The sequence below is a fragment of the Westerdykella ornata genome (assembly GCF_010094085.1).
Source record: "Westerdykella ornata strain CBS 379.55 unplaced genomic scaffold EI97scaffold_11, whole genome shotgun sequence".
NCBI lineage: Eukaryota > Fungi > Ascomycota > Dothideomycetes > Pleosporales > Sporormiaceae > Westerdykella > Westerdykella ornata.
In genome coordinates this window covers 641755-665393 of record NW_022986861.1, presented here as the reverse complement: position 1 = coordinate 665393, position 23639 = coordinate 641755, and the positions used below count along the sequence as shown (strand labels likewise).

General features: G+C 53.9%; 12 protein-coding genes across 12 annotated transcripts; 5 read left to right on the top strand and 7 right to left on the bottom strand.

Annotated features, from left to right (window-relative positions):
- Position 1: 1 nt before the first annotated feature.
- Positions 2-2928, bottom strand: EI97DRAFT_419229 (DEAD-domain-containing protein). The gene is made up of 2 exons (XM_033796987.1): positions 2758-2928; positions 2-2687 (listed from the first exon to the last, which is right to left on the bottom strand). The coding sequence occupies exons 1-2, from the start codon at positions 2878-2880 to the stop codon at positions 312-314; spliced, it is 2499 nt and encodes an 832-aa protein (XP_033653811.1). The 5' UTR covers positions 2881-2928; the 3' UTR covers positions 2-311.
- A 144-nt stretch (positions 2929-3072) lies between these two features.
- On the top strand, positions 3073-4329 carry EI97DRAFT_467487 (DnaJ-domain-containing protein). Its single transcript, XM_033801605.1, has 3 exons — positions 3073-3224; positions 3282-3297; positions 3364-4329. The coding sequence occupies exons 1-3, from the start codon at positions 3159-3161 to the stop codon at positions 3915-3917; spliced, it is 636 nt and encodes a 211-aa protein (XP_033653810.1). The 5' UTR covers positions 3073-3158; the 3' UTR covers positions 3918-4329.
- Positions 4330-5162: 833 nt separating this feature from the next.
- Positions 5163-5996, bottom strand: EI97DRAFT_433675 (uncharacterized protein). The gene is made up of 2 exons (XM_033798437.1): positions 5888-5996; positions 5163-5801 (listed from the first exon to the last, which is right to left on the bottom strand). Exons 1-2 carry the CDS (start codon positions 5932-5934, stop codon positions 5210-5212), a joined length of 639 nt encoding a protein of 212 aa, XP_033653809.1. The 5' UTR covers positions 5935-5996; the 3' UTR covers positions 5163-5209.
- Positions 5997-6239: 243 nt separating this feature from the next.
- EI97DRAFT_53904 (uncharacterized protein) lies at positions 6240-7453 on the bottom strand. Its single transcript, XM_033802898.1, has 2 exons — positions 7406-7453; positions 6240-7281 (listed from the first exon to the last, which is right to left on the bottom strand). Exon 2 carries the CDS (start codon positions 7109-7111, stop codon positions 6389-6391), a length of 723 nt encoding a protein of 240 aa, XP_033653808.1. The 5' UTR covers positions 7112-7281; positions 7406-7453; the 3' UTR covers positions 6240-6388.
- A 1-nt stretch (position 7454) lies between these two features.
- EI97DRAFT_53903 (uncharacterized protein) lies at positions 7455-8636 on the bottom strand. Its single transcript, XM_033802897.1, has one exon. It carries the CDS (start codon positions 8534-8536, stop codon positions 7928-7930), a length of 609 nt encoding a protein of 202 aa, XP_033653807.1. The 5' UTR covers positions 8537-8636; the 3' UTR covers positions 7455-7927.
- A 537-nt stretch (positions 8637-9173) lies between these two features.
- On the top strand, positions 9174-10015 carry EI97DRAFT_53802 (uncharacterized protein). The gene has a single exon (XM_033802896.1). The coding sequence runs from the start codon at positions 9398-9400 to the stop codon at positions 9836-9838; it is 441 nt and encodes a 146-aa protein (XP_033653806.1). The 5' UTR covers positions 9174-9397; the 3' UTR covers positions 9839-10015.
- Positions 10016-11977: 1962 nt separating this feature from the next.
- Positions 11978-14740, bottom strand: EI97DRAFT_377760 (ATP-dependent RNA helicase; the record flags this gene model as incomplete). Its single annotated transcript, XM_033795627.1, has 2 exons — positions 11978-14366; positions 14421-14740. The coding sequence occupies 2 exons, from the start codon at positions 14738-14740 to the stop codon at positions 11978-11980; spliced, it is 2709 nt and encodes a 902-aa protein (XP_033653805.1).
- A 291-nt stretch (positions 14741-15031) lies between these two features.
- On the top strand, positions 15032-15947 carry EI97DRAFT_377930 (replication protein A, subunit RPA32; the record flags this gene model as incomplete). The annotated part of the gene is made up of 3 exons (XM_033795637.1): positions 15032-15136; positions 15190-15291; positions 15348-15947. Coding segments are annotated over 3 exons (807 nt in total), but the record flags the coding sequence as incomplete, so codon positions are not given.
- Positions 15948-17308: 1361 nt separating this feature from the next.
- On the bottom strand, positions 17309-18212 carry EI97DRAFT_458748 (uncharacterized protein; the record flags this gene model as incomplete). The annotated part of the gene is made up of 3 exons (XM_033800937.1): positions 17309-17933; positions 17989-18098; positions 18150-18212. 3 exons carry the CDS (start codon positions 18210-18212, stop codon positions 17309-17311), a joined length of 798 nt encoding a protein of 265 aa, XP_033653803.1.
- Positions 18213-18597: 385 nt separating this feature from the next.
- On the top strand, positions 18598-19549 carry EI97DRAFT_419217 (uncharacterized protein). The gene is made up of 3 exons (XM_033796986.1): positions 18598-18705; positions 18760-19191; positions 19236-19549. Exons 1-3 carry the CDS (start codon positions 18699-18701, stop codon positions 19316-19318), a joined length of 522 nt encoding a protein of 173 aa, XP_033653802.1. The 5' UTR covers positions 18598-18698; the 3' UTR covers positions 19319-19549.
- Positions 19440-20463, bottom strand: EI97DRAFT_399098 (histone-fold-containing protein; the record flags this gene model as incomplete). Its single annotated transcript, XM_033796412.1, has 3 exons — positions 19440-20140; positions 20195-20328; positions 20377-20463. The coding sequence occupies 3 exons, from the start codon at positions 20461-20463 to the stop codon at positions 19639-19641; spliced, it is 723 nt and encodes a 240-aa protein (XP_033653801.1). The 3' UTR covers positions 19440-19638.
- Positions 20464-21843: 1380 nt separating this feature from the next.
- Positions 21844-23220, top strand: EI97DRAFT_378044 (uncharacterized protein; the record flags this gene model as incomplete). The annotated part of the gene is made up of 1 exon (XM_033795643.1): positions 21844-23220. One exon carries the CDS (start codon positions 21844-21846, stop codon positions 23218-23220), a length of 1377 nt encoding a protein of 458 aa, XP_033653800.1.
- Positions 23221-23639: the final 419 nt, after the last annotated feature.

Below are 23639 nucleotides of genomic sequence, written 5' to 3'. Positions count from 1 at the left end.
CGTCCCCCGTGCCAGTGATGTGGTGATGTGTTTTGGTGAGCTCTCGAGGCGTCACCACCGCTAAGTCGCAACTCATGATCCATGGATGTATGTATATATGTCACCGCCCGGTGATGCGAGCGTCGGTTTCTAGCACCAGACCTAGGGAATACCGAGCCTACATTGATCATGAAGAAAAACCCTGGGAAATGTTTCGCTCTACTCGTGATGATGTGACGCTATTCACAAGTCTGTCGAGCTCTTCCTTGATGTGAGCCTCAATGCTTAACAAGCAGACCTCGCCCTTCCAGCAGTGGGGCAGGATGAGTCCATCAGCCCAGCAACCCTGCAGCCATCTCCTCGAGATCCTCCAGAGCCTCCAACTCCTGCACAATAGGGCCATTGTTTTTCATCCCCTTCTTCTTATTCCTACTCGACGCCTCCTCGTCGTCAGAGTCCTGTTCGAACCACTTCTTCTGCTTCTTCCCCTTCTTCTTCGACTGCTCCTCTTCCTCTTCCTCCTCCACCTCTTCCTCCCTCCCCCTCTCCTCCTCACCCGCACTACTCTCCGCATCCGCCCTAAAATTCGCCAGGGCATCCACCCCCGTATCCCCAATCTCCACACCCCCTTCCAACCCCTCCATCTCCGCCCTCTCCCGCTCCTTCCTCTTCCTCATCTTCTCCCTCCTCTTCGCCTTCGCCGCAGCCTTATCCTCCACATCCGCAACCTGCACCTCCTCCCTCGCAGCCTCGAGATATCTCCTGCGCTGCTCCTCCGGCAAGCCCTTAGCCTTGAAGTCCTCCTCATTCTCAAGCTCGTAGATCTCATGCGGGTTCCCGTCATCGTCGTAGATGATGCGTTTCCCCTTGTCCTTGAGCTTGAGAAGCTTCTTCTTCGACTTGAGCAGCTTCTCGCGGCGATGGCTGTCAATGATGAGGGGCTGCGAGGCGCCTTGTAGATGCACGACTTTGCGGCCTTCGAGCGCCGCAGCATCCGCTTCCGAGATGGGAGGAGCAAACTCGGCGTCTTGCGCTTCGGCTGGTATTCTCCTCTTGACGGCCAGGAAATCGTCGTCTTCGTTGTCATTAGCATGAGGTTGCTCAGCACCCTCGGTATCCTTGGCTGCAGTGGCGCCATCCACGGCATCATCGTCTCGGACGAGTTTCTTGTAGTGGTCGGCGAGGATGTCCTGGTTCTGGCGTTCGAACATGCGGTCGTATTTCGTCCGTACCGTCTTCACCTTCTTCTTCGCTGGCTCATCCTCCTCCTCCTCGCCTTCCGAGGATGAAATCTGCATCTCCTGCCTTGACTCTGCCTTTCTCTTCTTCGCATCGTCATTTTTCAGGAACTTGATCTTCGGCGCACCCGGCAGGCCCAGACTCGCCGCAAACGCTTCCAGATCATACTCGGTAAGCTTGAAGATCTCCTTATCCTTCTGCAGATAGACCGATTTGACATAGGTGACGAAGGCCTTCTGAGCCAGATACTTCAGCGCCGGATCCTTGAACAGCATATGCACCAGCTGATCCTTGATGGACTGCCGCTTCTTCTGCCGCACATTGATGAGCTCAATGGGGACTTTCTTGGCCTCCAGTCGCTTTAACATGCCCTCCTCTTCACTGGGTGCGAGGAACAAGACACCCCTCCCTTCACGGTTGTACCGCGCCGTGCGGCCTACGCGATGGATATACGTCTCTGCGTCCTCAGGACAATCCACCTGGATGACAAAGTCGACGGCGGGGAAATCCAAGCCACGGGCCGCAACGTCGGTAGCGAAGAGACAGGAATATTTCGCCGCGGAGAACTTCGCCGTCGTGTCTAGACGCGCACCTTGTTTCTGGCGGCCATGGATATGGAGGAGTGGGATACCGGGTTGCATATGCCGGAAGGATTCATAGACGAAGCGGACGAGTTTTGCCGAGGAGAAGAAGCAAAGGATTTTGGACTTTTTGCTGGCTTGGATGAAACTCCATAGGGTATCCAGTTTCTCTTCCAGGGAACAGATGATGTAGTTTTGCTGGAGGGTCTTGGGTGTAGCGGTTCGATCTTCGGCGTGGACGGAGACGTATTCTGGTTCCTGTAAGCTAAGGCGTGCGAGGTCGGACAGTTTCTTGGATTGCGTGGCGGAGAAGAGGAGCGTCTGGCGTTCTTTGGGGAGGTACTCGATGATGGCGTCGACGTCGCGCTGGAAACCCATGTCTAGGATTCGATCTGCCTCGTCAAGGACCAGCATCTTCAAGTCATCGACATTGAACGCGACAGTTTGCGACAGGTGCTGCAGAATACGCCCTGGTGTTCCGACGAGGATGTTCATCCTCGACAGGGCCTGCCTCTCGGCCTCGAGGCTCTTCCCGCCGATGATGAGTCCCGCCGCAAACATATGTCCATGTTTTCCTATCTTGCGCAGTACATCGAAGATCTGGATCGCGAGTTCACGGGTGGGGGAGATGATCAACGCGCCGAGTCCCGCATCCATCCCAACATGCTGTAACCTGTATAGATTCTCCAGCACGGGTACAATAAATGCCAGCGTCTTCCCGCTCCCCGTCTTCGCGGCGCCCAGGATATCATGTCCCTTCAGAGCCAGCGGAATGGCGCGCGCCTGGATATCCGTCATGACGGCGAAATGTGCGGCTTTGAGGCCGAGTTTCGTGGGCTCTGAGAGGGGGAGGTCGGTGAAGTTGGTGTAGGTGGCATTTTTTGGGTCCTGATAATTCGGTCAGTTGGCTTCCTTCCCATGTCCTCATGGTTGAAAGTTGATAAGTGGAATGTCTTACCAACTGCTCCACCGCCTGTTCCAGCTGCTCGACATCTACATCATCCCTCTTCCTCTTCTGCGCCCCCGCCTGCTTCTTCACCTTTGTTGGACGCGTGCAGCCTGTTATCCCCGGCGCAACCATTTCAGCTTCTCATCGTCTGTTTCTGCAGACTCGCAGCGAAGAAAAATGTTGAAGTGACGGCAATGGTCCGTGCATAGATGTGCGGAGCCCATGTGCGGCGCCCGCCTGCGCTAACTGCTAGAGGTAAGAGAGTGCCAAGGTGTAAAACCCCGGGCCAGCAAGAGCCTCCGCGCCCCACTCGCCGCTATAAACATGATCACCGTCAGCCTTCCAGTACAATTCCTCTTAATAATACGATCATTTACCTGCACCAGATAATCGAAGGAAACACTACAGATATGGCAGGCAAGGACGATGTGGATATCGAAGCCGAGCTGGCAGCCGCAGGAAAGGAATTCGACAAGGTGAGCTTCCCACTGCACACTACTATTACAATCCCAGATAACTAACAAGCACGACAGGATGCCGAAATCGAGCGTACATCCACCCTCCCAGCAACTCCACTCAAAATGTACCCAAAAAAGTACTAACTTCCCCCGCCAGGCATCCTCGCCGCCTTCCGCGCCAACGCCTACGACGTCTTCGGCATCCAACCGGGCGTCCCCGAATCCGACATTCGCAAAATGTACCGCACAAAATCCCTCCTGATCCACCCGGACAAGACGACGCACCCGCGGGCGCCCGAAGCCTTTGACCGCCTCAAGGTCGCGCTCGAGGTGCTCGTCGACGAGAAGCAGCGGTCGCAGCTGGACGAGGCCATCGCGGATGCGCGCATGCTCACGATGCGCGACTTGAAGCTGACGAGGGACGACGAGGAGGTTAAAGGGGAAGAGTTCAAGAAGGCGTGGGATGAGAAGGTCAAGTGGGTGTTGATGGAGAATGCGAAGGAGCGGAAGAGGAAGCACGATGCGGCGATGCGGGAGCAGGGGAGGCAGCAGCGGAAGGAGGAGGAGGAGATGGAGGCGAGGAAGAGGAAGAGGGAGCATGAGGAGGCGTGGGAGAAGACGAGGGATTCGAGGATCAATTCCTGGAGGGAGTTCACCAAGGGGGGAGATGCGGGGAAGAAGAAGAAGAAGAAGGTGAAGACGTTGGGATGAGGGGACGCGGGGATACTGGGGGATTGCTATCGCGAGCGGCAATCTTCTCCTCAATCTCTCCGTGCTGGCACGGCGCATGCCGTGTGGCACCCCTGTTAGGCAATCCTTTCTGCACAGCATGGCGTTCGGGTGATCAAATTCGGGGCACGGTCCGGCGTCGGCGTTAGGAAGTCCCATTAGAATCTGGATGGATGGCATTCGAGCCTGGGACCTATGTTCTCGGGCTGATTGGGACCGGCTATGCTGGGTACCTAAGTGGCACCTAGGTACAATCTACCTAGGTAGTCAAGGAGCCAGTCAAGGCCATACGAATCATATAGATAATTTTAGAAGACCATGTTCCCTCGAGGCTCCCGAATTATCCCTAGCGACGTCAGGAGCAGGCAATCATCCACAGGAGCTTCCTCAGCCGCCTTTTATGTTTCAACAGCTCAGGTTCAAAGTAACCTCCATGAACCCACGCGTAGTTGTAGAGCCGTGGAGGCATATACCATATAATCGCCAGACAGCTGTCTACAGAAACCTGCAGAATCTAATCTAAATCCGCTGTAAAGAGTCTACAGGACGGTTCGATGAGCCTGCAGACTAATCTCCGCACATTCCTTGCTGCACGATATCCAACAACGACCTCATTCGTACATTTCTCCTCAACTCGCCTCGCTCAAACTAGATATCGCACAATGTACAAGTCCTGTGCTAGACCTTGCCTTGTCATGCCAGAACAGCGAGGCCCTAGCCAAAGCCAGAAACGCCTAAACCCGAACCATATGCATGTTTCTCTGTCTGCCTGGCATGCAACTGACGATGAACATTCCTGAATCCATCGCAAAGACCAAATAGTCCACAATCAAAAAAGAAACCTTAAAAGCCCAAATCCCATGTATTTATGTACCTCGCATCATCTCCATCATGTCCATATATTCCATCCATTCATCCATCCGTCCATAAATGCCTAGCCGGGAAAAAAGTGGTATCTTGTTCTGACAAAACCCAAAACAAAGGAAGAAGAACAAAGTTAAAGCAAGTCGAAAAAGAGAACACGCAAACAGGAACAGAAATCTCGAGATGCGGAAATGGCGGTAGAACCAAGACCACGGAAAGCCGGCCAGCCAGGTTGGACAAACCGCCCGGGGAACCATGAACCGATCGCAATATCCCAGGTTCCCAGGTGGTGCAGCGAACCGTGCGCATGGATAAAACACCCTTGGCCGAAGCCATGCGCACACTCGAACCACGTCGCACCGTCGCAACTTCTCTCTTCAAAGTCTTCATCATCCTCAAGGACAAGATCCTCACTCCAACACCTCACTGATATTCAACCGCCTCCTCTTCCCTCCCTCCTCTGCCTCTCCCCTCTCCTTCACACTTTCTCTCCCACCTGGACTGTCGCCAAACCCCGTCGACGCCGTTCTGATAGGCGGCAAATGCAGGCCCTCTAGTCTTTTCGGCTGCTCCGTATCCCTATTGAAAGCTTCAAACCTCAACGGGGATTCGGATATTATGGAATCGGTGCGCGAGACGGGCGGATAGGAGGGCGGGTGATGCTGGATGGTTTGCGGATGGGAAGCACTCGCTTTCCCAACATTGGAGAAATGGCTATGATCGTGTCCCGTGCCCGTGCCTGTGGCGGAGGAATACGTGATATGAGAGGGACTGCTGCCGTACGAGCCCGGGCTGATGGTGGGGAGGGATGGTCGTACGGAGGAGAAATTGTAATAGGGCGAGGCAGGTGCTGATTCTGCTGATGCTGTCTGCGGGACCTGCTGTGATGGGAAGTCTCTCGGGGGCGCAGTCGTCGGGGCGGATAGGGAGTGGGAAAAGCGGATCGGAGTGGGTGGAGCGAGTTGCTGGGTGAGGAGCGGAGGAGCAGCCGGTCGAGGAGGAGTAAGCACTCTCAAGGTGACGAAGTACACCGACGTCTTGGCCAGCCGAATTTGACATTTCAGAGGTTGATGCTGATCGTTTGGCAGACGAAAGTTGAGGAGGAAAGTCCGGTCTGTGAATCCTTTGCTGACATGGTCGACATCCGTATCCAAGGCCAGAGACTGTATTGGATCCTGGCCGAGCGGCGCAATCGGAGGCATATATGTCGGTTCCCGTACATCCCGCTCATTCCTTAGATCGCCAGGCACCTTATGCAACGTCTCAGCTGAGCGGGAATCCAAAAGATCCATCAACCTTCGCCCCTGAAGGTCGCCAGTGGGACCGACCAGCTCCTCGAACGCTTGATTCGATTTCTGTATCACCAAGTCGAGGTTCAAGAATGCAAAGGGTGGAGGCTGAGCGTACGGTTGCTGCGATTCAGAACAAGTGGCGGGCTGCGAAGAAGGTCTTGTAAGGCCATCGAACACCCCAGGTTTCAGCACCCCAAGCTCGCCGAAACGTCGTCCTTCCTCGCCTTTTCCGAATTCCACGTTTTCTCTCAACCTGGGCCGTCCCCTCTTCTTGTGCTGTACATCCTTGCACGAATCCTAAAGAGTCATCAGAGTCAGAGTCATGCCCATCGCTTCAAATTCTTGGGAGAAACTTGCCTGTTTGCCCGAGGTGACGCATCGCCCGCATGGTCGCTGGACATCACAGCTCAAATGAGCCCTTTTGCAGTTGACGCATGCAGACGCCACATGCGCTTTTGTCCTCCTTGCCGGTTTCTGCCTTATCGTTTGTTGCGGGATAATGGCAGGAGGTAGAGCACCTTGGGGTCCTGAAGGTTGGGTGCTGTGATACGCAGGGACATGAGGAGGGGGATACATGTAGTAGGGTTGCATTGGCGGAACGCTGCCATAGTGACCTGGGTCGAATCCATGGCTTTGTGAGGAATACGGATGAGGTGGTGCTGGAGCTGCTTCCCCAGGGTAGAGTGGTGGTTGGTGCTGCAAGTGCTGCGGGCCATCGACGGGACGGTGATCGAAAGGCGGTGGAGGAGGAGGCGGCAGCGGCGGCGGCGCGAACGAGTCTAGCCTGCGTACGTCATGGACGGGAGCGTGGTATGGAGGGTAGACGGGTTCAACCAGATGTGCTGAGCGTCTGGAGGGAGAGTGGGAATCTGACATGGGCGGGGAGGGATAGCTGTGCTGTCCAGACCTGGCGGGGCTGAACTGGTTCTGCAGTTTGGCCAGGCGGGAGACTGGCTCTTCACGTCGCCCAAGCGGCGTTGGGGGGAGTGAAGTAAGAGGAGGGAGGGCCAATATCTGCATTGCTCGAACGGCGTGGCGCTCGAACGCCGCTTCCGCAGCCGGAGCACAAAGCTGCGAGTAGGCGGCGGCGAGGCAAGCGCGGCTCGGTGACGAGCACAAGTCCCTATCCGAGAAGTGGGATTGATCCTGAGTGGAAGACTCGAGCACGGTGGGCGACTCCGGGTTCTGCACTTCAAGATCAGAATCAGACCGTACTCGCCGTCAATGGTCGTGAGAAAGGCAAAAGGTACGAAGTGCCCAGAAACACACAACAAAAAACCCAAACGAGACGGGGCCAGCGACCGAGCCACATACGTTTACATATTGTCCTGGTTATTACTGGACGCTACCGATGGGCGCGAGGGAGTTGAAGGTCCGGCGCGCGCCAGGGAGGGGGTGATATAACGAAACGTGCCCATGTACGTATGTAAGAAATATAATCACGCTACCTTTCTGGAAGTACCCTGTTGCAGTCTCGTCCTTCAGTAGTCCTGCTTCGCCTTTGATTCGGCCTGTGGGCGGGAGAGGGGACGGCACGTTCTGCAGCTTCGAGGCGTAGGTAGCCGCTGGCCAGGGTAGTTGCTGTCAGGGCCGAGGGAGGGAGCGGGTGTGGTGAAGGTGCGGCGGTAGAGAACGCTCGTTGTGAAAGGCTGACAATAATGGCCGAGAGACGTTGACGGACACGCTGCAGGAGGGCTCTTGAGAGGGCAGCAGAAAGGTGTCAGTGGCTCGGCGGAGAAAGTCTCGTAATAACCTCGATCGGCCTTCTCTCGACTGTGCCCACAACAGATCTCCCCCCAGATCCCTGCTTTACACCTGCAGACGATGGATGACGGGTCACAGCACGGGTCCACGGCAAGCCCTGGGCCATGGAACTTTGGAGAGAAGAGGGCGGCATGGGAGGCCTGTCCCCAGCCCGGGGAGGCTGGCGCATCCTGTACCGATGTTTTTACGACTGGCCACGTTCGGCTGATGGTTCTTTCGGAACAGGGTCGACGCAGAAGGGCCAGCCAGCCCTGAGAGCTCAAGAGCTGTCGCAGGGCGGTTGCGCGTCCGTGTCATGGGCTCCCCGGAGCGCTCATCCAGGCCCAAAGAACCACGGTCCGACTTTGAAAAGACGCTGGCTCGCGGATGCTGCTCCTTGTGCGAAACTGCCCTCTGCGCGTGGCAAGCAGCGGGCGGCTCACGGCTGCCGCAGCGCCTATCCCAGCTGTTGGCCGCTGCAGGATGATGGATCCAGACCCGACACGGTACTGTACAGTAAGTACTGTACTGGTAGAGGTAGTAGGATGACCATCCATCATTGGAGACTCGGCTCCGCGAATGAGCTTCCCGCGTGCCCTGTCTTCCTTGAGACACCTTGTTGCGATGCACAATTGACTCTGGCTTTCGGGAGCTCTTGGGAGAGTCTGACGCTTGCAGCCACCCGTTAGTGGGATATATCATCGGTGCCTCACGGCGACGGCTTCGAGCAGGACAGGTGCTCGCTTCTGGTCGGCCCTTCTGTCGAACTTTGGGGTGAGAGTACACTCCCTACCGAGTGCTCTACCATCACTAACAGTCGTACGTCCGGCGCGCCAAACCCACATCAGATTACCCAGGGTTCATCATATCATGCAGAATGCGGGACTTGTCCATGGTCTCCATCAGTCTCCACGTTGGTCTCCACGCATCCACAGCAGCAGGTCATGCCGCATTCGTCCTGAACCTCGGTGGCATTTCCCAAATCCCACAACGCTTCGGCTAAGCCAATACCGCCTGGTCGTAGGCCAGCGCCAGCGTTGCCTCAGCTCACCAAATCCGCTCCTGCGAGCGCCATCACGCCATGCATACTGAAGGGTCTCATCAGGCATGCGCATGCACCCTTTTTGTATGCTCAGGGCTACTGCCCGCCGTCAGTACGGGATCCGGTATCTGCACATGTCCCTGAATCCAACTTTTCGGCCTCATGGTATATCCTCGCTGCTATAGCCATGGCGACCGTCCGGCGTCGACGCCATGGAAAAAAGCAATGGACAATAATGCGGGAGAAGAAATGCTCCGGCGCAGATGGATTATCGATCTTGGCTTGCCGCTGACGATCTCGCCCTATAGAAAAACCTTCCGAGGGTATTCTCGTTGATGGAATAGGTACTCCGGAGTGGGCGATTCATGGCGCCGGTGACTAGCCATCGGCAACGCACTGACAGTGTGGAGTTGACCCCGGATACCACCAGCAGAAGTGGAATAACGGTGCGATATGTGGGCTACCAAGCGAACCCGAATCAATAATGTTATGTTGACAGGAATAATCACAAAAACCGAAGAATGATTGTTGTTCACTGTGACACATTGCTGGACGACTCGTGGCTGCTGCATGTGACAAAGCACGTTGATGGCCGCCGTCCTGAAAGTTCGACATGCTGTACAACGGGGCCGCCTGGGTTTTGGGGGTGCACAGCCTTTCTACGGCTCATGATGAGAAACTTGGATTCGGAAGAGCGGCTGTCAGTCCCTAGCGAACCGGTCCCCAGAGCGCGACCCGATGGACCAGCATGTTGTACCGTAGATTGCAAAAGGGATAAGAATAGCTTTCCGGGGAAATTGTTGACGTGCGAACCAAAGCACGTCGTATATAATATACTGTGTTGGTCAGCTCCAGCAATTGCTTCCACAACGCAACGTGTGCGCCGTTGCCCGTTGGATACGACAAGAAAACTCCTTGCAGCTCACTCAATAATCCTACCGTTCCCCGAAGCGCAAAAGTAGACAAACTCTTCTCCAACCGCGGAACTTTCCAAACCTTAGTAGGGCACGTCACGTCCAACATGTCGCTATCTCCGACGCCGCGTGCTGACTACTGCACACAGTAAGCTGATGACTCTTGGGTGGATCGCAGCGTCGCTCGCTTCACGTCGGTCCTTTTGAAGGAGGAATACTCCGTATGGTAGATGCTTTCCTGCCTAGCGCTGTACATCTCGGGCAAATCGTACGAGTCGCGATGCATGTCTACCATGCGTCCTGCGTGCACTTCCAACGCCGTGACTTTGTCCGGCGGTTTGGGTGTCATGCCCAAATGAATTTAGCCTTAAAGGATGCGCCCAAAAAAAGAGCGGAAGTATTGTCAATAACAGCAGGTCCTATTACCCTTTGTCCCATTTATTGGCTCGTCTCGCCCCAACCTTTTAACGTGCAGCGAGGCGAGTCCGCGTCGTCCCACAGCCGCCCAGCGCCCTGTCATCGGGAACCGTGAAGTCCTCATCCGCTTTTCGAAGGTTCCACGGGCGGAGGACGAGATGTCCAGTGTCACGTGGTTCAGGCGCACTGGAGGAGACTCGAGTGCCACAGAACCGACCGATGAGGCGTCGGCACCACCGTCCATGCAGCCGCCCGTCGTGACGTGCGTTCTCGAAGCCATCGAAGCCATCGAAGCCATCGAATCCATCGAAAAACCGTCAGAACTTCCCATGTTGGCCGCGTGCGAGCCCGGGGACCAGGATTAATACGGATTCAACCGTAGGATCTGCAAACCATTTGAGAGCGGCTTGTCTCCCTTGTCCCTTGCTGCAGCCAAGCGCCCCCTCGTGAATGCACACGCGAGCTTTGCAGGATCCGTCCGCTGCCGCGACATGTTTCCGTCAGGGGCCCGGGGACCGAGTGAGGGCACAGATGTTTGAATAACCTTGCGAGTCGTTGGTCGGACTGAGCTTTATGGGGGAGGCCTGAGGTTCTCCCTCGGTTGTTTATCAACCACAATCCTCACGCATATTGGATGCGTGGTCTCATCAGCTCCAAAGAACCAAATGAGTGGTAACTTCGCCGTCTGCTTTAAACGAAATTGCGATTGTACCTTTAGGAACGCAAGTGGTGTTACGCGGATGCTTGAGCCAATACCGGCAGCTCGTTGTTTTCTTTGTGACATGGTGATACAAATGGTCGTTAAATCGATAACCGGAAACACCGACAGCCTAGTACACAGTAGGTTCGATTGACACGGGGTAACGGAATAACGGGTAGCGTCAATGCCAGTGTGGAGCCCAATTTGTAGCACCTGGATACGGGAATCTGTGATGCACCCCACAGCGACACCAAGTATCGTTCATCCTACGTAGCAGCTTGTCGAACTGAGAGAGACTCTGCCTGAGACTCTGCCTGTGGGTACGTAGCGTCACCTGCTTTGTCTTGAAGCGAGCAAATCCTCCGTTGAAGACTCAAAGGGCCGAGAATTGTGTGTGAAGTCACGAGTGATACTGGCATATGTGGCTTCGGTATGCCTGAGTAGTTGCCGACTTGAACAGTTGCTCCGGCTGGAAATTCTCCTGTCGTAACATGCCTGCTCGCCATGTGCTCGAAACTCCGTTTGACCTGGCTCATGAGATCGCTTGTACTAGTCAAATAATATACTTGAGCTAATTTTGGACCGTAGTCCGTCGGGCTGTCTGCGCTTACGCCTTGCATTCACCGTGGTACACCAGGGCCGCGTTAGCGTTGACCGTCAAGTACTAATCTCAGATGCGAATCCGCGTGACTCCTGCGATCTATCGTCAATATCGCTTAGATAGGCAGGACAGAGTGGTACAACACCATATTCCGCTCTCCGGAACCCTGTGGCTGAGATGTAGGCTTAGCATGAGGCACAACATGTTGGTGTGTGAACTTCGACCCTGAGAACGACTGCGTGAGTGCCCCAAAGCGCACATAGACATGCAGTATGCGGCGCGTAGCCTGTCGTTGGCCAGTGTCGACACCGCGTGAGAATCTCTCGATTATTGGCAATATCGAAATGGCCGAATGATATCCTATACAACCGAAAGCCACAGCGGCTAGTGTACTACCATACGCGTCGTCCTCACTTCATCGTAGATGGTTGCAATGTGGAAATGAAGAAAACAACTGCGCCTGTCGTCCTCACAACTTCCTCTTTTTGGATGGCCTTGCATTTTTCTCCCGGCGCTTCTCCTTGAGCTTCCGTTGCTTCCGGACGTCATCGACGCCCTTGAGCTCATTCTTGCCAGCTCCATCCTTGAATCTGCCAGTCCGCTTTTCCTTGGCCTCCTGCACCCTCTTCTTTCGTACATGGTAATCGTCACGATAACGGTCTGCCTCTTTGGGTGCTTTCTCTGCCTTGTGTTTGAAGCGACGTCCGCCGTTTTGTGGCATGGCTCTACCCGGGGTTTCTGTCTCTCCTATGCGAGGCATACGACCGATCTTGTGCGCCTTCCGCCATTCATCGAAGCGCCCGCTGCGGAAACTGGCAGCAATCTTGAGCCCGCTCTCGCCTCGCACCATTTTCACGCCCCTGGAACCGTCCTCGTCATTGGCTCTCGCCACATATTTCTTACTCTTCTTGTCCCAGCGCATGCCACGCGCTTTGCTGGGCTCACCAAATCCACGCGTCTCGTCATTCGCTAGATCCATTTGCGCACCCCTGGCGGCCTCGACGAAATTCGAGTGTTCTCGTGCTGTGTTGTAGGATCCCGAATGCACGCCGTAAGCCCGATCCTCTGCAAGGTTCAGGCCCTTCGGAGTGTAAGACATGAAGTATTCCGAGTCTTGCTTTTGCCAATCATCGGAATTGGCGCTTCTTGAGCTGGGATGGGCCACCGAAATCTCGAGCTCGACATCCTCAGAACCGGAGTCCGTGTGCGCATCATCGTGCACAGCTTCAATATCCGAACCATTGTCGTTTGCCTCGTCCTGCAGGGAGGGCTTCTCGTCCGCAGTTTCAGCCTGCCGTTTTTTGCGACTAACAATTTGCTCCCTTCTCTTACGGACAACTTCCACCATTTCGTCCGCATTGCCCCTCTTCCCTAACTCGAAGACAGTCTCTGAAGGTCTGAAAGAGCTGATTCTTGCCAACATTTTCTCTTTCTCCCGCTCAGCGTCCTGCACTTTATCTTCGAAGAGCGGATGAGTCTCAGTGAAGCCGCCTCTTGACAGTAGCTCTTTTGACCGTTTTACAGACTCAGCTGAGGCCGAATTGCGCGTCCTGGTGTATTGGCTTTCACCTTTGCCAGCCACAGTCTGCAAGGATACGAGATCTTCATCTTCCTCCAGCAGTTTGTTGACAAATTCGGTGGACCTAGCCAACTGGTCTTGCACGAGACTTCCCACAACTATATCCTGGGCAAAGTTGGGGTCTTTGCCAGATGACTTGCCGGCGACAAGTCGCTTGCCAAGGAAAAGCTGCAAATCAATTAGGTAAGGCACATCTGAGTCTCGGATAAGGCTGTAGCTCCAGCCTTTGCGGCCAGCACGGGCCGTTCTCCCTACTCGATGGACGAAGATCTTTGGTTGTGACGGGAAGTCGTAGTTGATAACGTTTGCGAGAGCTGGAAGGTCAATACCTCTTGCCGCGACGTCCGTCACAACAAGAATATTTGTCAGACCGGCTCTGAAGTCCTGTACTTGTAGTTTCCGAGCAGTTTGGTCCAGATTTCCGTAGACATAGGAGACAGCATAGCCAGCAGACCGTAGCAGACTAGAGAGGTACTCTACTCGATGCTTTGTCGCTGCAAAAATAATGGTAGAATGAGCAGTGGGTGAATCGGCCGGGTTGGAGCCTTCGGGTGCTGCCCTTTTCCGCTTCTTACTATTGATTGGATTTGCGCCAGCTTCTTTTGCCCGCTTCGCAGCTTCCGTTTCTCCCGTCGGCATTTTGATTACATCTTCCAAGATGTGTAGCAAGGCACCGTCTCTGTCGGCACTCTTGACTGAGAAGAATGCATTCTCGAGGTCAGGGGATACTTTTGAGTCAGCGTCCAAGCGTATTAGCTTCGGCTCTTGGAGACCGGCTCTGGCGAATTCCACGAGTGACTTCGGAAGCGTCGCTGAGATGAGCAGGGTTTGCCTTGTCGTGGGCATGGCATGAAGAATCTCCGCGAGTTGTGTAGCGAACCCCATTTCGAACAAACGGTCGGCTTCGTCGAACACGATATACTTGACTGAGCTCAATTCCAAGCCCATCTCCACCTTCAGATGGAGGAAACGACCAGGAGTGGCGATGATGATGTCAGGGTTCGTAGTCATTGCGCTGAACTGTTCCTCCAAGCTGTCTCCTCCGACAAGGAGCACTGTCCTCAGATCCGTACCTTTTCCAAGCTCTTTGACGACCTTCAACGTTTGTAGGGCCAACTCTCTAGAGGGTGAAAGGACGACAGCGCGTGCACCAATTTTGACACTATGTGCCTTAAGCTTTTCGATCATGGGGATGACGAACGCTGCGGTTTTTCCTGATCCTGTTCGGGCCATGCCAACAACATCCTGGCCGTCGAGAATAAGGGGAATGGCTTTCCGCCTGTGCGAGGAGTCAGCCAGAGAACCGCCTTCATGAAAACTCTGATTTTCTTACTGTATAGGAGTCGGTATCGAGAAGCCTTTCCGCGTGATAGCTTTCAACAATGCTGCATTCAAGCCCATGGCCTGAAAACCTCCACCTTTCTTGACAGTCTTGCCTTTCAGATTGGAAGCTCTTCTGTTGGAGGCAGCCTGCTGCGCAGCAATGAAAGCTTCATCGTCCGATCCATCTACTCCCCCGATATCGAGGTCAACGCCCAGTTCATTTGGGCCGCCCTTCTGCTGTGCGGAGAACAAATCGTCCCCCCCGAAAAGCGCATTTGATATGTCGAAACCGCTCTCCGACAGCGCCGGGGAGCTCGCGCGAGGAGTCATGACGTTCGATTCGTCCTCTACACAGCGTCGTTCTGTCGACAAATCAACAAGCTGTCCACGCTGAGCTCTGCTTTCTGAATTTCTCCAGGTTTCGAAAATTTGGTGCACGGGCCGCAGACGTTCGCGAAATCTTGGCGTCCCGCAGGCACGTGCTCGCGCATCGCGTCTCACGTCGCGTCCCCCGCCAACATTGCAAGGCTCTCATACAATCTCAAGTTCCGCAACGCAACACCATGAGTAGGTTATGATTATGTCCAAGACTCTCAGGAGAATATACTAACAGAATAAGATTACAACAACTACGAGACGTCATACACATCCTATGCCGGCGGAGGCGGACGGGGAGGGGGGTTTATTCCAGGCGAAGGAAGCCAAACCACGCCCGGTGGACGGAAGGTAATAACTTGAATCTCGGTGCTTGTGATACCATCCGCTTACCTTCTTGATAGGACTTCTCAAGCGACTCATTACGGCCTGTAACCATCAAACAAATTCTTGAGGCAGAGCCAATGGGCGACGAATTCAATATTGACGGGAGCAAAGTGACCCAAGTACGCCATTCGACTTCCCTGAAGCATATGATGAGACACAACTGACAGCTTCAAAGATTACATTCGTCGGCAAAATCATGAATATCTCAACACAAGTCACCAACGTCACCTACAAGCTCGACGACGGCACAGGCGGCATAGAAGCGAAACTGTGGATTGACGCCGACGCTGCAGAACAGAACCCGCTCAAGGCCAGACTAGTCGAAGGATCCTACTGCCGCGTATTCGGCAAGCTCAAGAGCTTCCATGATAAGAAACACGTTGGTGCGGCTATCATCCGCCCCGTGGAGGACTACAACGAGGTTTCATATCATCTACTCGAGGCAACCGTCGTCCATTTATACTATACTCGCGGACCCCTTGCCGGAGCAACAAGTGGAGGCCAGGTCACTGGAGGTGCACAGCAGCCGGAGCAGACCGCGGGAGGGTCATACGGACCGCCGAATCTGGCGCAGGCGAGCCCGACGGCAAGGAGGGTATATAAGTATCTCAGCGAGTCGCCACAGACGAACGAGGGGTTACATGCAAACGTCATCGCGGCGAACCTTGGCGTCGACATGGCTGTCGTTGCTCGGGCCGGTGATGAGCTTTTGCAGCTTGGTGTCATCTATACTACTGTGGATGACTTGACTTGGGCTGTGCTCGAACAAGATTAGTAAGGTGGAGTGGATAGGCACGGGCATGCTTTACGATTTTCATGTATGATTATGAAGGTTTCCGTTCAGTGGCATCATCGGAAGTAGTGAGGAATATTTCAAATCCAACTGAATGGAAAGCTCCTACAAGCGCCCAAGGATTGCGTACGGGTGTAGAAGTACGGACATAGGGTTTAGGGTTGCATATCATTCTTGTGGCTCACTGGCACAACTACTGCGAATCGTAGCAGCGCTGTCTTGGTGATTACCAGTCGTAGATGTGGCTAAATAAACTTGGTAGTAAGTCAGTATGACAATTGGAATTCCTATACAAATTACGTACGGAGACTGGAGGGAGGAACTGAAGTCAGTGACCAGACTGAGCATAGATCCCCTGACCTTGACTGGCGCACCCGGAACCGCGACTCCGAGCTGCAATGCGGCAGCGGCTGACAGGGCCGTAATGGCTCAAACTGAGAATATTTGAATTAGTAGATTGTGCCATGGTGACTGAACGTGCGAAAAAAAAGAGGACTGAAAGGACAATGAGTGAGCGTTCAGCATATGAATGAACAACACAGGGCAAATGAATACTCCTGTCTAGCACGGCGGCGGGCCGCGCGAAAAGGATATGAAAAATGAACCTAACGTGTCTATTATATATGGTTGTCCCTATCGAAGGATTGCAATGTAAAGAACATAACCCTACTGCTTCCCAACCAGAAAGAATGGGAGAGTACTTCATATATCAATGAATTGTAATATCCAACTGTAATGACGTATCAGGCCCAGAATAGGAAGAAGATGCGGAAATCCCTTTAGAAAATGGAAGCTTATAGCACCAACAAAGGAGTGATTGCCTGAGGCTAGAAAGTAAAGCCTTGAGATGTGTGTGACACTGTTCGAACCTGAGACATGAACCACCACAACCCCATCTCGGATCCTTGTACTCTGCCCAGATGTTCCGTCCAGTCCATGGCAAGTATGGTCTTAGCGTTGTGCGACCCTACCTAGATATGGGATTTCGCCTTGCTGCAAAGCTCGGTCAATTTCAGTCAGCAGCGCTAAAGCTTCTCGGTAGGCGAAAGCTTGAAGCGACATCCTCGTAGCCGCGACACGATTCACGATAAATCGTGGGATGGGTCTGTCGGACGGCGAAGTGAGGTTCGAAAGGACCATGCCGAGGTGGCAGATTCGCAGAAATGCTGAGCATCTGCGGGCGTTGCGTTGTGTCGTACTCGACTGGCAAAGCTGTGTAAGGTCTCTCGATCCGTTATGCCTTTGGTTTGCATGATCCCTCGGAGACAACATCCATCAGAGAGAATACCAGGAGGCCGGTGTTACTCCCGCGCTGATATTCTGCATGATCGCGTGAGAGAAGGCTAACCAGAGGCACCCCGATGGTTCCCTCGAGGTGCGAATCCTCTTCCTCCCCTTCCAATAGCTTGAGGGCCGCGAGGTTCTCGTATGGGTTGTTGTAGGCCATTGGGGGTACCGGGGGTACTGGGTCGGCTACGGCTAGATTCCTGCTCCCTCCTCTGAATATACACGGAGTTGGGCTTCACCGTGTACGATGGGTCATATAGCTGCCGTGTGGAAGCTGCCGGACGAGCTGGTGACTGCTCATTACTCGAAGTTGTGCTATCCCTCCCGCCCCGTCCACGTCCCTTGCCTCTACTCGGCCTGCTGGGAGATGCCACTCTCGACTCTTCCGAACTGGGTGCGGGCGAACCGAACAGACGTTCCCGAGCTTCTGCGTATTTGCGTTGTTTCTCTGCCCTTTCCCTCTCGGCCCGAGCTTGTCTTTCTGCAAAAGATTCCTCGGCCTTTCGGCGTCGTTCCTCCTCGCTGTCCTCATTGTCTTCTGCGGCTTCGGTTGGGTCATCGCTTTGGGAGAGAACTTTTGGAGGAGGTTTGCGACTCAATACCGTCACGGGCGGCTTAAAAGTAGGTTGTATGGGAAGCGTATCTTTTGCTTGGAGGAACAACATAGGCTCAGGATTTTCACTGTTGTCGGTGGTGTCAGTCGATCTGGCGCAGGAGACTCTTGACAGAGACGTACGCTGACTGCCATATCTGCCGGTTGAATTCCGCATGCTTCGCCCTGCGCTCCGCTTTCGTGAGCTTAGCAGGCTCGGGTGTTTGGTCCTTCTTTGCAGAGGCCTCCGATGTCTGTAAACCGATCAACATCTCATTCCGAAGCCTAGGAAGTCGGAATCATACATCTGCAATTCCCTCCCAATCGTCGTCCCACGCGTCCGGCACTGTCGTCTCCTTGCTGGACATTAGCGTACCTGACAGAGGTAAAGATGCAGCGTACGAGGTGTATGGATGTTGGCGAAGTTGCGCAGATATATGGTCTTTGAGAGTTGATGTGGAATTAGCTCGGCATCAACTGGCCCTAGCGTCCCACGTCCGCGTACCTTTGGTACTCAAGACATGGCTGTAGCACGATGGCCTACGTAATGCATGAATTTACTTCGAGCTTCCGATGTCTGGCAGGACATTTCCTCCCAAATTCAGCATCATCAAGTAATCGAGTTCACGTACGCGGCAACGTTGGAACTTATCATGTGACTCATTACTAAGCTGCTGTACGCCAAGCCTTCGCTTAACGCGGGAGCTAATGGCGGATCCGCGGACCCCGCCATCGAGGACATCGATGGTTGGCTGCCTCTGAAGCTCAAGCTGTCTAATAAAACAACGACAACCCCAAGTTCCCTTTCCTTAAACCCAACCAAAAGTGCGGGGAGTCTTCCATTACTTCACATCATGACAGGTAGTCCCACAGCCAGCTCCGCCAACCAAGCACTGAAGAAACTGAAAATGGTAGACGCGGACGGCGACTCCACGATGCACAACCCCGCCGACCTAGCGTCCAGCGACACCAGCAAGTTTCCCACACTGAACGAAAGTCAAGATGCTCCCAGCACGCCGCAGAACCCATTCCTCGCCAGGGTAGATCCGAGCTCTGAATTGTCTCCACCGGACTCTCAAGAACCTTCACAACGGTCGCATGGTCAAGCTTTCCCGTTCGGTGCACCCGAGAGTCCCGCCGTGAAGAACGAGAATGGCAAGCGAATATATGCTCCCAGTTCAGGCTCAGCAGCCCCTAGGTATGACAAGGTACAGACGGATCCGGAGACAGGATATCAGTGGATGCGGGCAGAGGATCAGCCGGGGTGGGAGTGGATGAATTCGCGTGCAAGGGAGGAGGCGGCGAGAGCTTGGGAACAAATAGTGGATAAGGATTTGATGATACGGGGTACGCGATCTGGGGTTCATTGGAGACAGCCGCTGACAGGTTAGGTCGTTATGGCGATCCATTAGATCCGAGTATCGAAGCATCGGCAGGCTCTCAACAGACTTTCGGACGTCAACATCAGCAGTGATTGTCGGCGCGTATGCCCCGGATTAGAGGTGGATGGAAGAATTAAGTGGATTGCGCTTTACAAAGACTAAGCTCACATGCATTGGCCTCGCACGTCGCATATACGAGGGCTGGGACACGGACGAAACTGGTTGAGGCATCCGATTGTAATGACTATGAATCAAGAAAGCATGACCATGAACATTCAATTCCCGCCCTTTCCCTCAAGCTACATTCCATGTCGGATCTTCCGGGATATGATATAACCTTAAAGTCGCTCCATCCAACGCCTTTCCATGCAAAGTCGCCCAATCGCATCAAACAGAGACTCAAAAGGCGGTGTCAATCACTTTCATCGCCATCCGCCATCTCATCGTCCGAAATATTTTTCTCCCGCTCTTCGAGTAAGTCCTCCGTCAGTCCTTCTTCCACCTGCTCCTCCTCCGCGTCTTCCTCGTCCTCGTCCTCGTCGTCCTCCTCCTCATCCTGCACATCATCCGCCCCTTCATCCACATCCACCTCCTCATCCTCCTCCTCTGCCTGCTCCGTCTGCCCCCCGCTCGACATCCTCACCCTTTTCGCAGGCGGTGAGTCGTCCTCCGCCGCGTTCCCATTCGTACCAGCCTTCGAACCAGTCCCATCCCCTTCACCCTTCTGCGCTCGCTTCTCCTCCCGTACCTTCTTCCTATACGTATTCCGTTTATCCGCTTGTATCGCCGTAAATTTCGTGACCTCAGCTTTTAGTCTGGGAAGCATAAACTCGAGTTCCAACTCTTCCATTGCGTCGAAGACGTCGGCAGGTTGGACCACCTTTTTGTTGTTCTTGGCGGCCACTTCCGCGGCTCTAGGGTGTGTTGTTAGATTCCAATTCTTCAAACGTCGAGGAGAATCAACAGACTGGGATGTAAGGTAATTGACAAAGACGGTTGCGCTCTTTGACATTGCGAGCAGGGCATCTTTCTGGATTTGGGTGTTCGGAGGGAGCACCCCTTTTGCTAGACGCTGGACCATTGATTTGGGGAGATTGAGGTCCTGCGAACTGTCAGGGGCGGGATTCGCGACATGAGGTCCGGCATCTACCTCTACACTCAGCCCGTCGTCTTTCGGGGCGGGTTTTGCTGCATCCTCGGGCGCGGTGACGGACGCATTGCTTTTCCTAGGGGGCATCTTTCGCAGGCGCTGGGTGTTTTAGTGGGCGGATATTCGAGGGGAAGTGCAATCTCGGCGTGGTGGATTCGGAGCTACTTTACGTCTCACAGGTAGTGCGCTCTTCCTCGGCGGATGAATCGCGTCGCGTGTACGAGGTCCTTGGCGGGGACTTTATCGATAGATAAGGAAATGGACGCCAAGATTCACACCTGCATCATTTCCTATGATGCTCTCCATATAGCATTTCACAGTCATTATAAAGTCTAATGAACAACAACAACGCTATACTGAGCAATGTGTGCTATGGAAACACCCACCTGCGGTGTAAGGGGGTATAGATCACGTGATTATCAGCCTCATCCTCTCATGAACAATTGGCCATACCTGTCCTCTCCCTCCCAACTCCACTCCCCTTCCAGGCTGGATCTCTGCTATTAGCATGTGCTCCGATCTATGATTGTCAGCATGCTCCAAGGAGTCCCAATGAGAGTTGCCACTTAGCTTACCGGTGGATTTCCAGGTTATCCGAGGTACTCGCTATAGCTATAGCTGGGAGTTCTTCATATCTGTGGGAGACCATTGGTACCCATCACCGGTTGTCGGGAAGCGAGGCCCTCCTCTCCAGAAGACTACCACATACCCCAGATACGCAAAGCCGTGAATACTCTGCACTAGCCATCCCTCAAAAGCAATTGAAGACGCATGGCCTCGCCTGGGCATGTCAGCTGTGGCAGATCCAGACCCTCAGCCAAGCGTGAAAGGTCACTTGGCTGCATTCAAGTTTTCACCATCTAGCTGAATGAACGGTGGACATGCCGTGGCCGCCTTGCGCAAAGTGTCAGCTCTCACCGGTTCGACTCTCCCGCACCGTGAAGTTGTGACTTGCGACTCGACGCCAAGGAGAATGAATGGACGCCACAAAGGACTTCATGGAACCGGAGGAACAGACCTAGAAACAAGGCATATGCCCCTCCCTTGGCTTCACAAAGAGCCAGAGAGTCAGCTAACCACTGTCACCCAAGATGGCGGAGGGCGTTGCTTCTTTCCCTCTCTCTTACGAAAGAACTGGCTGACTGCACAGGTGGGCGACCTTTTTGCCTTGTCGTATCGCCTTATTTTTTGTATGTAGGGGTCACTTTCTCTTCTCCTCTCCGAACCGTCCTCCAAGACTCTGTTCATTTTTACCTTCCTTATCTTTTCTCTTCTCCCGTCTTGAACGATATCCCACAAGGCCTAGCGTGCGGTGCACCTGGCAACCCTGGCAAACATTCTCCCCAAACCCGGTTACACTGTAAGCATGCCCAGCGTCTCCGCAGGTACCCAAGGGATCTAGACGGATTGCGTTCTTATGTAGAAGGTTGTGCTCTGCATTTCCTCACCTTCCGGCCTCGTAGTACGATGGCGGTGCGACCAGACCTACGGGTCCTCCTTGAAGGGGATACATCAAGAGCATACAACGAAGGAGAGAGTGTGAAAGGAAGAGTCACGCTTGTATTGGGATATGAAGAGGAGGTCAAAGAACTCAAAATCTCCTTCACTGGCATATGTACGACAAAGACGACAAGGCCGGTGCATGGAGACGGCACTGATCAGCACACTGGATCCCGACGCGAATATGAGGAAGACGTCACCTTGTTCAGCTTTGATCGGAAACTACTTCCCGCCTGCACCTTGGCCCCTGGCAAGTACTCCTGGGAGTTTGACTTCACATTCCCAAAGCAGACTGAAGCACAGTTTTCTCGTTGGCAGCACAAGTCCAGATACCCTGGACTGCCACACCCCCTCCCGCCAACTTTCTTGATGTACACCGGCGAACCATGCGGTAAAGCGTCGATATCGTACTACCTTCAGGCCAGATTGGTTCTGGGTGGAACTTGCGGAACGGTGAAGACCACGGAAATGCTAGGATTTCTTCCCAGTGCACAAAATACGCCTCGCGAGCCACAGATCAAGTCACGTATATTATATGCGCAAGCCCTGAAAACTGGTCAGAAGGAACCGAGAAACACCGTAAAAAAGATCAGGACGAGTGTCTCACGGAAGCGGTCGGGGAGTGCCAGTATCCCGCGGATAGTGCCAACCATGTATTTCCCACAAGAGGTCGCCGCAGGTCAGCACATCCCCATCCTTCTCTCTCTCTCCAAAGCCAGCGTCGGCGAGCATCCTGAGTGTGTCCTGGATTCTCTCACGGTCACGCTTTCCACCTTCAGCACGTCAATGTGCGGACGGCTTTTCACCCAGCCGGAAGATATTGTAACAAAACATGTCACGTGTATCTCGAAACAATCTATCAACCAACCGATATCCTACTCCTCGCCCACACCTCTGACAACGAATTTCCGCCTTTTGGACGATGCGGAATGCGTCCCGTCTTTCAGTACGTACACCATTACCCGTCGATATGAGATGAAGGTCACGGTGGGAGTCAAGTGCGAAGGAGAGACTTTTACCATCTCGACCACCACGCCTTTACAAATCCTGCCTCGCAGACGTCTCACGGCCTTGCCGCATACAGGAGACGAAGACGAACAGGTGGAACCCTTACCACTGTATATGCCACGGGAGCCTTCCAACGAGCTTGCCCCGGACTATGACACACTGTACTCGCTGTCTCCGTCAACGTCTACTGTTACATCACTCACGTCGCACCCGGAAGGAATTGGGAGCTCAAGCTTCGTGTCCACTGTATCGACGCCGGCAACGACAGCGCCCACGACCCCAGAGTCGGAACTTGAACCTCCTATATTCGGGCCTGCTGATACTAGCGTGCAGTGAATGGAAAGAAGGCCCCGCGGATGTTTGAATCAGCAAGACATGTCGGAGATCTGTCTTGGAGAGAAATTGAGATTCTTGGGCACACGACCAACCGGCCGTTAGCCTGGATTACAGCGCCGAATAACTCTGCTGCCACTCATGTAATCCACATAAATACACAGGGCTGGGGCTCTTCGCAGGTGACCTCAGCCAATCATGGCTGCCTTTCATGCACGAAGGAGCTCACTTTATGGTAACTCTTTTCGTCTGTTACTTGCGCAAGGGGATAACAGCATGAGAAATGCGGCTTACTCGCAGATACCTCTCAGAAACGCAACGCATCACCTCAGCCCACTCATTGTGGGATCGCAAACACGTGTCCGAAAAGAAGATACAGTCATGTATGCTCATATACGCATCAGGACATCCAGGTATCCACA